This window comes from Pterocles gutturalis, unplaced genomic scaffold, assembly GCF_000699245.1.
Source record: "Pterocles gutturalis isolate BGI_N339 unplaced genomic scaffold, ASM69924v1 scaffold39426, whole genome shotgun sequence".
Taxonomy (NCBI): Eukaryota; Metazoa; Chordata; class Aves; order Pterocliformes; family Pteroclidae; genus Pterocles; species Pterocles gutturalis.
This window is the reverse complement of record NW_010104392.1, coordinates 9,157-21,622: the sequence shown is the minus strand read 5'-3', so window position 1 is coordinate 21,622 and position 12,466 is coordinate 9,157. Positions and strand designations below refer to the sequence as shown.

Genomic DNA, 12,466 nt, shown 5'->3' with positions numbered 1-12,466 from the left:
TATACAAAAACTTCTGGCTAAACAAAAGGAGATCAATATCAGATTAAGCAGATTTTCCATTAAAATAATCGTACATACATATTTCAGTGAGAATTATTTTTTTCTTCAACAAAAAAATAATTGATTTGCTAGAAGCTGAGCACAGTGGCTATTTGGCTTTAACCCGAAGGATGAATATTTAATTTTTCAAGTGAAGGAACTTAAAAAATACTGAGAAAGGTTCACTGAGTAAAGTAAATGATTAAAAAAATATAAATGAAGTCAACCAACTGAGCATAAAAATATACATATAATGTGTCTTGTTTTTTAGACAGTAGACAATGATTTCTTGTAACTCTACAAATAAAACTAGTCTTCTTCAGAAGTACTTACAATTTGTGGAAAAAGCAATATACATATGGTCCCCAAAGTGAAAGAGGACTATCGGATCATGAATCAGTGGTCAACATATAAAGTCTTATCATAGACATGTTGTAAACATTTTTCTTAATTAAGATCTCAATCACCTTTGGTATAACAGACTCCTAGGGAATCTCTGATGATACATTTTATATCCAACTTAAATAAGAGGGAAAAGAAACTGTTTAAACACTTTGCATTTAAAGTACACATCACTTAAAAATGCAGTATACATATATGATCACAGTTTAGAACAGATCTTTTCTTTTAATAAAGTGCTCCTGGCCTATAAATATCAAATCTTAATTGTTCTGGCCAAAGATCCACTTCTGGAAGGGGTCTGATGGATTACAGGATGCCAAACTCGGATGCTCTCCATTTCCAGTAAGGCACATACGTAGCGCTGCATTGTACAGAGTTTGATCCTAAAGTGAGTAAAACAGGAGGAAAAAAAAGAAAGTGAACAAACAATGCACATGCTATTTCCCCCCACTCTTTGTTTTTTCCCCAAGTTCATTTTTGTTAAAGAGTAAGGCCATACAGATAGTTCAGGGGGGGCTAGCAAACACATATGAATAGTATGCAAGTGCCAACTTGTTTTGTTAGGAAAAAGCCTCATCCAGGCTGGATGAGGCTTTGAGCAACCTGGTCTAGTGGAGGGTGTCCCTGCCCATGGCAGGGGGGTTGGAACTTGAAGATCTTTAAGGTCCTTTCCAACCCAAACCATTCTATGATTCTATGAAAAAAAAAATTATAAGATGCAAAAAATTTGTATTGACTTCCAGGTGGATGCGCAGACACACACACTAAAGGATATCAACTGTTTTTGTAAGTGACATTTCTACTTTACATTTAAAACAGTGAAATCATCAAGTTTTGATCTGGTAACTGAAAAGCTGAAATTATCTAAATTTTCCTCCCAGAAATAAACTTACTCCTTTTTGACTTCAGAGTTTTGTTTCATTGGTGTTTTCTCTTTTACTGGAAATAAAAAATTAACTCATATAAAAGATCACTAATAAAAATACTGATTCACTGTGCAGTCTTAATACCTTCTGATGCAGCCATTGCTGTTCTCCAACGGCAAAGGTCTTCTGGCCTTTGTAATTACATTCGCGAAGCTGCACAGGTCCTTTAGAAGCATGCAGACAAAGCTCCTTCTGAATGTTATGTCGAACTTCATGGTGTGCAGAATATTCAAAGTACTATTTAAATAATTTTAAAAAAATTAAGTAAATAAACACACAAACAAATATTATGCTAAATTAACCCTCTGAAATTCCAGTACACAAAGTAATAGATTTTTTTTGTAATTCAACAATTTGAGACTACAGAATAATTTCTCTGATTTTTAGCATACACGCTTTAAAAGTATTGACAAATCTAAAAGCAGTTTTTTAATGCTAATGCAATGGAATGTATTTAGAAGTACTTAAATGTATAAATTGTAAATGACACTTGGTGCATATGCATTATGATGCAAGATCTCATTGCTTGGTCCCTCAGGAGCCATATATAATTCAAGGGCACAAACTGAAGAGTGAAGATAGCTGCATGGGTAACTGAAATTTTGGCATTTCTTAACTTTAAAAATATTTATTCAACTTTTGTTGCTGGATTTTATTTTTTCTTAGAGCAACGAAAAAAAATTGTCACATAGAACAATACTGATCACTGTACATCAACTTTTGGTGTTTGATCTAAACAATAAATGCTAGCAGTAGGATGCTGTTATGTTTTCTTGTGAGCTAGTCATTAGAAAAGTAATACAAAGATGTATTTTGTGAGTGAATTTAACCATTATTTCCTGACAGCAGATTACTCTTAATGCTCAGGAATTCTAGACAATAATTACAGTCTTAACAGGGATTTAATTGTAACAGTTACAGACACAGTTGTCTTTTTATACCTCTAGTCCTACCCTGCCATCCTGGTCTCTTTCTCTTCTCCCTCATTAAACAGCAGAGTTCCTATCATTACATCCCACTACCACCGTTCCATGTGTCAGCCACCTCCACCATATCTTTCCTTTGACTATTAAGACTAGGCTCAGTTAGCTTCCTGTGGCTTTCAACTATCTGTCCAATTGGTCACCTTCCACCTCCTTGCTGCCTTGGCAGCAATGGGAATAGCACTGAGGAACGAACAGCCATCTCACTCTTAAAGCGTCTGCGCCCAACATTACTTCCTGAAACAGGTACCGATAGGAGCAACCTGCTTAGTCACTGGGCTCTCAGACACAATAATTTACTCTAAATCTGTTAATCTGACTTAATCTGTTCTGATTTATCTTTTGAACTCCAAAACCTCTGCAAACCCTGAAAATCCATTGTTGAAAGCTAGGTTTAAAACTTAATTTTGGATATTGAGATGCTGTTGAGTTGGCCATGTTTCCAAGCCCCCGAATATTCTAAAAAGGAAGAATGATAAACAATTGGTGTACAACTCTGAAAACTATGCTCTCTCTTTCACTCCCTCCTCCCATCTCAAACATATGGATAAAGACAAGTAGCATGGAAAATTTCAGCCTACGCTGCTAAAGTCTGGTAAAGAACATAAACCAACTGAAAATAGAGTATTGTAATGAGAAGGGTTAAGTAAGCAAATATGCACATCTCTTGAGCACTACCAGCAAAACTTATATTAAAATTCTCTGAAGGCTGGATTTTGAAAGGTATTCAGACTGTTATTTTATGTCAGGAGGAAAAACAAAAAACACAACACTTGAAAGCAGAGAGTTTTAGTACAGTCCAAAATAACCCAGAGTGTGATGACAATATAAGCATTCAGCAGATCTCTTAATACAATGTGTTGGTACAGTGTTCCCACATTAATGACTGTGACAATGCAAAAAGGCTAAGATGGTATTAATCCACAACAGAGTAAGAAAAAACATTCAGTACTGTAAGAAGCTAGCATAACAGGGTAGTTGTTAATCTAGACAGTGTTCTATCTCCCACTAAAATTTATTAGGAAAGCATCAACTAACTAGGATCATTATATATTAGGAAGAAATTCTTTACTGTGAGGGTAGTTAGACACTGGCACAGGTTGCCCAGGGAAGCTGTGGATGCCCCATCCCTGGAGGTGTTCAAGGCCAGGCTGGATGAGGATTTGAGCAACCTGGGCTAGTGGAGGGTGTCCCTGCCCATGGCAGGGGGGTTGGAACTAGAAGGTCCCTTCTGACCCAAACCATTCTATGACTCTATGACCTTTAGTTATTAAGGATCTACAATTAATAAATTTTATTCATTAAATAACTCTTCAAGGTAACAGAGGAGTGTTAATTCCTGGGCAGGGAAGGAGACGTTACTTTTATTAGTATTACAGTTGTGCCTGAAGGATTCAGTATCTAACATCTATCACAAGTCATACTCTAGAAAAAACAGAGCACCAGGGCTGCCTCCATGAGCTATGCATCAAAGAGAGGTCTTAGACAAATCATATTATTCACTTGCATTAGCCTGTAAAGGATAGACCACCTTGACCTCACGCTATGAGGCTGTAAGCATGATGGGGAAGGTGGCTCAGGCCTGGCCACTTGGTCTCCCATTGGCCGGATTCCCACCAACATCTTCCTTGACAGTGCAAGTCCTGGTGGCAGAGAAAGAAGCAATAGAAGGAAACATAAGGAAAGGAAGAATTAAGAAGACATCAGTTACAAGAAAGTAGTAAGCATAGGATGAAAAAGTTTTGCACAGAAAGGACAGATCAAGTGAAGCAGTGCAATTGTGTTAAAAATCTGAATCTGTATGCTGAACATAAAAATGTTAGAAGCAGGGCACAACATGAAGAGCAGTATGAAATTTTCCTTGAACAATATATATAGGAATTAACCAAAAAAATAAAAGGAGGGTGGGGGAAAGAGAAATTGAATATTAAAAATAAGTCAATTTCTCTAAAATAGATGAAAACCTCTAATATGGTAAAGTTACAGCTGAATACATCATAAAAATCAGGTATCAATTATTTTACCTGATTTCCTCCAAGTCCATGACAAGAATACATAATCAATGGTTTGCCACCATGGTTATTTTCACCAACATCCAGACACATGTGGTTACCTGTATTTTTTAACTAAAGAAAGGATGTTATCAGAAAAAAAAAAAAAAAAAAAGAAAGCAACTCACTGGGGACGAAAAAAATTTAAACTGTCTCATTTGTATACAAAACTAGCCTTTGGCTTTACAGCTGTTAGTGAATTTTTACCTTCTGCTATGCTGAAATCTGAAAATCCTGGTCTCTCAGTTAATCTTTCCTAACCAAAAGCCTAGTAACTACATTATGGTTGTCTACAGCCACACACTGTGAATTATTAGGCTACTTGTGTACAAGGTTACTGTTATTCAAATTACAATTTGAACAGATACACATAAAATATTCAAAATTGGAGGAAGGGGAAGATTTATTTGTAAATACATGCTAAACATTCACATTCACCTCAAACTAAGAATTATTCGTTTAATATTTGTTTGGTTTTAGTAATGCAAATTCTAAGAAGTTATTTGGCAGAAGAAATGTAATGGTCTTTTAAAAACCATACATATAGCTATAAACACACATTTTCTTCATCATAAACCTAATTCTCAGAAGCAAACGCTGTCCAGTTTTCCTTATTAGCATGAACTAAAAAAATCTCTCAGACCTCTTACTACATAAAGCTAAATTTACCTTGACAAATTCAGGAAATCTTTCACCACTTGGTTAGTACTTTTGTATAATTTTAACTGTTAGTGATAGGCAGAATGTTGCTTCTCTTAGCAGGCTGTAAGATCGCGTAAACCAAGACTACTGATAGTATTTAAGAAGCTTTGCTTACATATCATATTGCATTGACAAAGCTATAAAATATTCAAACAACAAGGTATGTAGAAGGGATTCTTTGTCAAGAGTAGTGACAGAAAACCCTAGAGCAGTTAACAGTAGCTAAAATGTAAATACTACAGCTAAAGCAGCACAAAAAATTAGAACTAACTTCTTGGAATATGGAAGACTATAGAAAATAATTAAACTTACATATCCAGAAAACAAAGGATTCAGATCTGGCACGTATGCTTCTGGATAAACATTACTGAGATACCACGTAAAATTTTTACACTGCAGACGCTGCCTTAAATCAAGTCTTTTTGAGATGTCTCCGAATGTTTTCTGTTAGACGAAGGGAAGTAAAGAAGGATGGAAGAGAAATATACTAATGTTACTCATATAAATTTTGTACATATAAATCTATGATATTCTGTATTGTAGCACTGAAGAAGTTTTAAGCTTGTTATTTTTTTTTTAAATACTGTACCTACTACAGTTACTGTTCTTTGTTTTTCAGTGTCATAAAACCACTGACATCTTGCACAAAGCATTTCAAAGGACATGCAAGAAAAATACATTGCAACATGGAAACAATAGAAGTATCCTTAGTCCCAAGAGTTTTAACACAGTGCCATAGTGGGAAAGTACAAACAAGACCATACTGATGATAGCTATAAAGATAACTGATCTCACTAAACGAGTGAGCTGAAATAATGAATTGGATTAATTAAATAATTAGCATAATAGTCAGTACAATGCAGAACCTCCCAGACAAAATTCAGTTGTCTAGCTGCTAAACATGCTTAGGAAATCTAAGGCCATTAGTGATACAATAGTCACAAAAATTTATCATACAAAGGGAGAAAAAATAGCTTCTCGAAGAAAACCCTAAATTCCAACTGGTGAAAGACCAATGTTCCAGAAAACTTACAAAAATAAATAAACCAACACTCAAAACCCCTGAATTTAACTTCAGTTTTTAAGCAGATAGATATCCATCCTGTCTCTATCACGGAATAATCTTTATTCTGCCACTAAAGACCAACAAAAGCTGCTTTTTAAGTAAAAACACTAAGCAACTTGAGACTAATCAGACATGACGTTTCTCACTCCAAAAAATAAGTTAGTTTACATTTTCTATGCTCAGTAGCTTTTCTCATGCTTTTCTGGTAGCTCCAGTAGCTACTCAGTGCAAACAACCCAGGATTTTAGAGAATGAATGAAAAAACCTAATCAGTCAAAAAAAACAACCACCCAAAACAACTCTATCACCACTCAAACACTAAAGTTTTTTTCATTTGTGTTGGGGCTACAGCGTTAAGCAAACTGAACCCTGTCTTTTGAGTTCTAGAATCCTTACATACTTTCTTAATAAATAACTTTTGCTCACCAAAACTTTCAACGCAGCAAGTGTGATTTCTAATACCACAACCACCACCACCTACTTGTTTCACAATTTTTGCTGCCTCTGTGTTTCTTCGGTAAAATATTTCTTTATATTCATCCATCCAGACTTCTGCAAGGCGGACTTGATTACGTGTGATCACTTGAGTACCTTTTGGGAAAGTATGGGGACTCTTGCTGCGAAAGACATGGCCAACAACAGAGCAAGGCATGATCTCCAACTGTCCACCACATTGCCATACCTAATAATAATATTTTTTGTGTAAGTGCACTGCAATTAGAATTAAGGGGGTGGAAAAAAATTCAGCAACATTATTATTCACCAGAAAAAAACCCAAACCACTAGCAAGAGTGCATACAATAATTAAATTTCCTATTCAGGTAAACCCTGGAAATGTACAGTTTGGCTACCAACCCTAAACACATTTAAAAAAAAAAAAAATTCAATTCAATGAGCATGTTTCTATTTTATTTCATAGGTCATTAGTAATTAATTTTCCATGTCCTAGTTGGCTGATCCAGCAGAGGAGTCAAGATCTAATTAATACTAATTTGTCCTCAAAAATCCTGTACACTGTCAGTATAGAGACCTCTGCTAATTCAGTAGCTAAACTTACTCTGAAAGACATTTCTATATTTTCACCTCCCCATATTTCCATTTCTTCATCATAGCTTCCAATGTGTTCGAAGTAGTCTTTTGATATTGAAAAGAGACCTCCCGCAAAAGTAGGTGTTCTGCAAAAGAGAAATTTACTGAGGAAGACAAGACTCAGATAGGTAGGGTTTTTTAAATATAGATGTAAAAACATGGCATAACTGTTCTAGGAAGTTTCCATGCACTTGTCAGTGTTTCACTACACTGATACATCTTCTTGGCATAGATAATACTTCAAGCAACTAAATCTGCCCACATTGAGCCTCATTTGACAGTTTTATTGTCATTCATTAACAACTGGTTTGGACTAATTACTGCTGGTATAAAAGACAGCATCAGGAAAAATAACATATTTTCCCTGTATGGAGGATATCAAGTAAAGTTATTACTCCTACAGATCAGTAATGTGTCTGCAGCCAAAGCACCTACAATTATCATCGAATGCACCACTCTAGCAGTCTAGTATTTTGGTGCACTGAACCTCTGTTGTCATCCTTTCAAGGATGATGAATGAGAAGCCAGAATCTGTGGTACTGTCTCTGAAAAGAACTGTTTATAAACCTCTTGTCCCCCCTCCCTCCTGATGAAAAAAATATACAGAAATTGCTTATAATGTCCCTAATGTATGTAGAAAAAAGGTAATGCAGAGTAATTACTGTCTTAAGGAGGCTATGTTTTTATGAAAGCTTTAAAATTTACAATGTGGTTCTTAAAGAAAGTATTACAAAAACCATCTAAGATGCTGAAACTTCTGACCATACTCATCTGAAGAACTAGTTCATTTACAAACTGCTGTTTGTAACAGAAAAAAATTTAAAATATTATCCAAATTATTTTTACCTAATTGGATAGGTTTCATCTTTTCTTCTTTTATTTTCATGTTTGGGAAGAGACTCCCATCCAAATGACAAACTCCAATCAAAATTTCCTCTGTTGTGGCTATGCCCGTAAGGAGATGGTTTACTGAATTCAAAAGTATTGAGATCTATAGAAGCAATATCAGGGCTTACAACAGCGACAGGGTTCTCAGCTATTCTTGCCAATAATGGCTCTAACCAGCCATAAAAGCATTCACCTATGGAGAAAATGGGAACAAGCACTGAATTTTTACTTGGCTATAAAGTAACACACAAGGAATGTTTTAACATGCCCAGAGCAAGTCGATAAGGACGGCTTTTAAATAGCATTGCAAATTATGCGTTCAATAATATAAAACAGCAATAGGAAAGACGATACATTGCTAATGTTCATAATTCATTAAAAAATCTGCAATGTTAAATCAAAGACAACAGCATTATAAACCAGACCTGGCATAGTTACAGGTTATACTTACAATGAGCATCCAGAAAGGTAAGGGTCTCTCCTGTTGCTACTGAAGCTCCCAACAACCGTGCAGTGATTAGACCTTTTCTTTCCTTTTGACGAACTACTTTAACTACTTGAAATTGTTTCACATATTCATCTAGTTTATCATGCAAGTATTCTAGAGAGAAAAATCAGTTTCAGGATATTCAGTGTACATACATATCACTGCTTAAAATTTCACATTATTAAACTAATAGGATAAACAATTCACACTAATCCCAGGAATGACCTCAACATCAAAGCAGTAAACAATTCCTGACTGTTGAACATTATTTTTAGGGGCTGAGTTTTGTTGGGGGTGGGGGTGTAGGAAGAGGTGACTGGCAGAGAACAGGAGATGGAACACTAAAAATATTCTAAAAGAGAAAGGACATGTGCTGGTACATATCTGCTGCAGTATAAAGAACTCTTTAAATGTGCAAAATTTGAGAAACAACCCTGCATCCCCATTAAACATCCCACATCATCTTCCTTCCTCTGCCCATCCGTAGTATTAAACTGTCTGGTTGAACATACCTGACATCTAAGTGTGTCAGTATACTAAATACAGACTTGCAAAAAGTGTTAAATACATTAATACACACATGTACATACAGACATGTTAACCTAAAGTTCAGCATATAAAGTTTTCTGAACTTGCATTTGCGATCACACTCAGTATACATTCAACTATTTTTTGGCAGTCAACTTCAGTACTGAAGATTATTTTTCCATTAAATATTTTTGCTTTATAGGAAAGACATTGCCCTTCATGTTTATGAAATTAATTTGCATAAAAACAATCACTATGATGAAATGCAAATTCCTACAAGCATTGGCCAATTTATCCTTGGATACTTTGTTCTCTAAATTGTAATTGGTTTGAAGCACAAATTACAGAGCTACTTGTCATTAAACCAGCTATGCAGTTTAAGCAGCACTAGAATTGGAATAATCAGAAATTGGGCTTAAAAATCTTTTAGAGGACAAGAATTTCATATTTGACTACCCTATGAAAAAAAGATGGGGGGAGAACTACTTTATATTTTATAGAAAAAGAAAGGATCAAAACCACTTAGGATATCATTATACAGGTTAATGGTGGTAAATAGATAACCGCTTTTAACCAATTTATCTGCAATAATAACATCTTAAATTAGAAAAAAAAAAGATCAAGAGAAAATAGAAAGACTTCTTACCATCTACACTGGCATCATCCACCAAAATAATCTCCTTTAGCAGTATGGCAGGAGACGTATACATCACGCTGTGAACAGTTCTGAGCAGAGTGGACCATGCTTCGTTATGAAAAACTATTATAACACTTGTGGTTGGCAATGGCGGGCAACGCTTAAACTTCTGTTCAATACATCTATGGATTAGAAAGTGTCAATGTTATAAAATGGACAAAAAGCTTTGACTCCAGCTCTTAAAAGAAATCCTTCTCTTTCTAATACAAAGCTTTACAGCTATGGACATTAAATGTTTCGGCTGTTCCACTTACTATCCCAGTTTTGGAGCACAAAGGCAGGTGCTCCAGCTGGAGAAGCTGTAAAAATATTTCTTAAAAATACGATGAATAAGAATTCCACTTGAACAACTGACTCAGTTCTGCTTCTGTCTCACAAACATTTCAGTATGTTTCAGGTAGCACCCAGGTCTTCTTTAGGAAAAAAAAATAAATATATTCTATTGAGAGCAGCAGATCCTGAGCTGCAAAATCAGACTTAAAGTCACTGTTACTGTTGAAACCCAAAAATACAAAGAAGAATATTTATTAGAATACTGCAGAGTTTGCAAAGAAAAAGAGAACAGAACAGAACTAATTCAGAACTTCAAAATTTTGTAGACATACCATATAATCCTTAGTGCAGCATATCCCATCCAAATTAAACAATTTTAAACCCACAGTTTTTCAAGACTGACATATTCTGAACATGCCTTTAAATCCAATTGCAAGTCAAGATGACAAGACAACACCATTGTATTCATAAACAGCACACTTATTGTTTATTGCCTGCCAACTTTACAGGCCGGAAGACTCCCCAAGGTAATTATCACAGCCATTGCCTCACAAAATACACAGGCAAAACCTCACCAGTTATGCTCTAGCAAAGGTTACCGCGAGCTGCATCACGTGTAATGTGGTATTCATACCACTGGGCAGCAGCTCAGTAAGGTTAGTCACTTCTGACAGATAGCTGAGAACATATAATCTGACACTGACAGAGACTGCTCATAACTAAAACCCACTCTATCCAAGTCCTACAGTCTTCATTAATAAAATTTTTCAAAACTACAAGATTGCCAAGATGTTCCGTTGCTTTGTTACATTGCATTGTTACAATTCCTAATTTACTAAATTATGCTGGTGGTTTTAACACTGAATACCAGGAAGAAAAAAAAAAAAAAAAAAAAAGGAGGTGGGGGGGAAATGGTGTTTAAATTGGGAAAAAGTTTAAACCATGTTTTTAGTTTTCTTCTAGGTAAAACTTAGCAGGCATCCAGAAAGTCATAAACTGTAGCTTAAAGGCAAAAGCAGAAAACCTTATTTAAATATGGTTACTTTGAATTTAAAACCATGAAAGAAGTGAGCCTTTCTAAACATTCTTGGCTTTGGCACTGCGGATCATTATGTACAGCCAATCATTATATATAGCTAGGAGACTTTCCTGAACTATCACCTAATGCTGAACTCAAATCACTTTGCAGTCTAAAAAAAAAAAAAAAAAAAGGAGGTTATCACAGAATCACAGAATCACAGAATCACAGAATGTTAGACATTTCAACATACTCAGGAGGTCGAGTGTCTGGTCCAAGATCTCGGTGTAAAGAAATCCTATCACTTGCAAATGCATTAAAACAGTGTTTTTCTTCTCCACGCTGTTTTTCTTTTTGCTCTTCTGAATTTAAGTTGGTAGTTTTAAATGGTTTACCAGAAGCTCCAGGAGCATTAGGATCTTGAAGGGGTCGATCTAGAAAAGGTTTTAGTTCCACTGCAGTATAATGTCCTGGCAAACAGTGTCTCTCTCCAGGAATCTTAGTTCGCCTAATAGGTGCTTTTATCTGCATTTTTGGCTTTGCACCTTTGATATTGTTCATAGCATTTAACACAAGACCTAATACATGACTTTTCTTTCCAACAACTGGCTCAATCCCAGCTTCATCTTTAAAATCATGAACACCTACTTCTCTTTGTAATAAAAATAAAAATATCAGAAAGACAAACACAATAATGCTAAACTTCCAAAGTTTCCAGTGAAAAAATAATTTCTTGAATAGTTTAGGTGTTTTTTTCAAAGCCATTCTAGTTTTAAAAAACTATGACGAGATGAAAGTTTCTATGAATGATATTCTTCAGACAGGTCACAGCATTTCTTGAAATTGTAACACCTGAAAATTAGAAGAAAATGTATTAATTTAGACATCTAGTATATTTAACAATGTAAAACCACAAGAAATTAATGGGCAGGAATTAATTCACAACTCCCAATGGTCAAACAGTATGTGTCCCTCACTTAAAGATGCATCAAATCTATAAAATAGCCAAAATGCAATTTTCCCTGTTTTTTGTTTTTTTGAATACACTTGAAGAACCAGAAAGCAGGCATACCTACATACCTACATAAAAAGTGAACTATAAAGACAGTAAGGACTTCTCAATCAACTTATCTGAACAATTTGGAAATTTCCAATATAAAAAAAAAAAATCCATTCCAAGATCAGACTTAAGTAATCAGAGTTCAAGTGGAAATTTTTTAGATTAATTTAGTTATCCAGTATACATGTTCAATGCAGACATAATACAGGTAATTTGGAGTAGGTTAATTTAGCCTGAGGATCATGTAATCATTCTGT

At 35.1% G+C, this 12,466-nt stretch overlaps 1 protein-coding gene across 1 annotated transcript; it reads right to left on the bottom strand.

Moving 5' to 3' along the window:
• Positions 1-412: 412 nt before the first annotated feature.
• GALNT3 (polypeptide N-acetylgalactosaminyltransferase 3) lies at positions 413-12,004 on the bottom strand. The gene is made up of 10 exons (XM_010087037.1): positions 11,403-12,004; positions 9,808-9,980; positions 8,598-8,747; positions 8,105-8,339; positions 7,227-7,344; positions 6,651-6,851; positions 5,416-5,547; positions 4,375-4,476; positions 1,452-1,604; positions 413-824 (listed from the first exon to the last, which is right to left on the bottom strand). The coding sequence occupies exons 1-10, from the start codon at positions 11,912-11,914 to the stop codon at positions 702-704; spliced, it is 1,899 nt and encodes a 632-aa protein (XP_010085339.1). The 5' UTR covers positions 11,915-12,004; the 3' UTR covers positions 413-701.
• Positions 12,005-12,466: the final 462 nt, after the last annotated feature.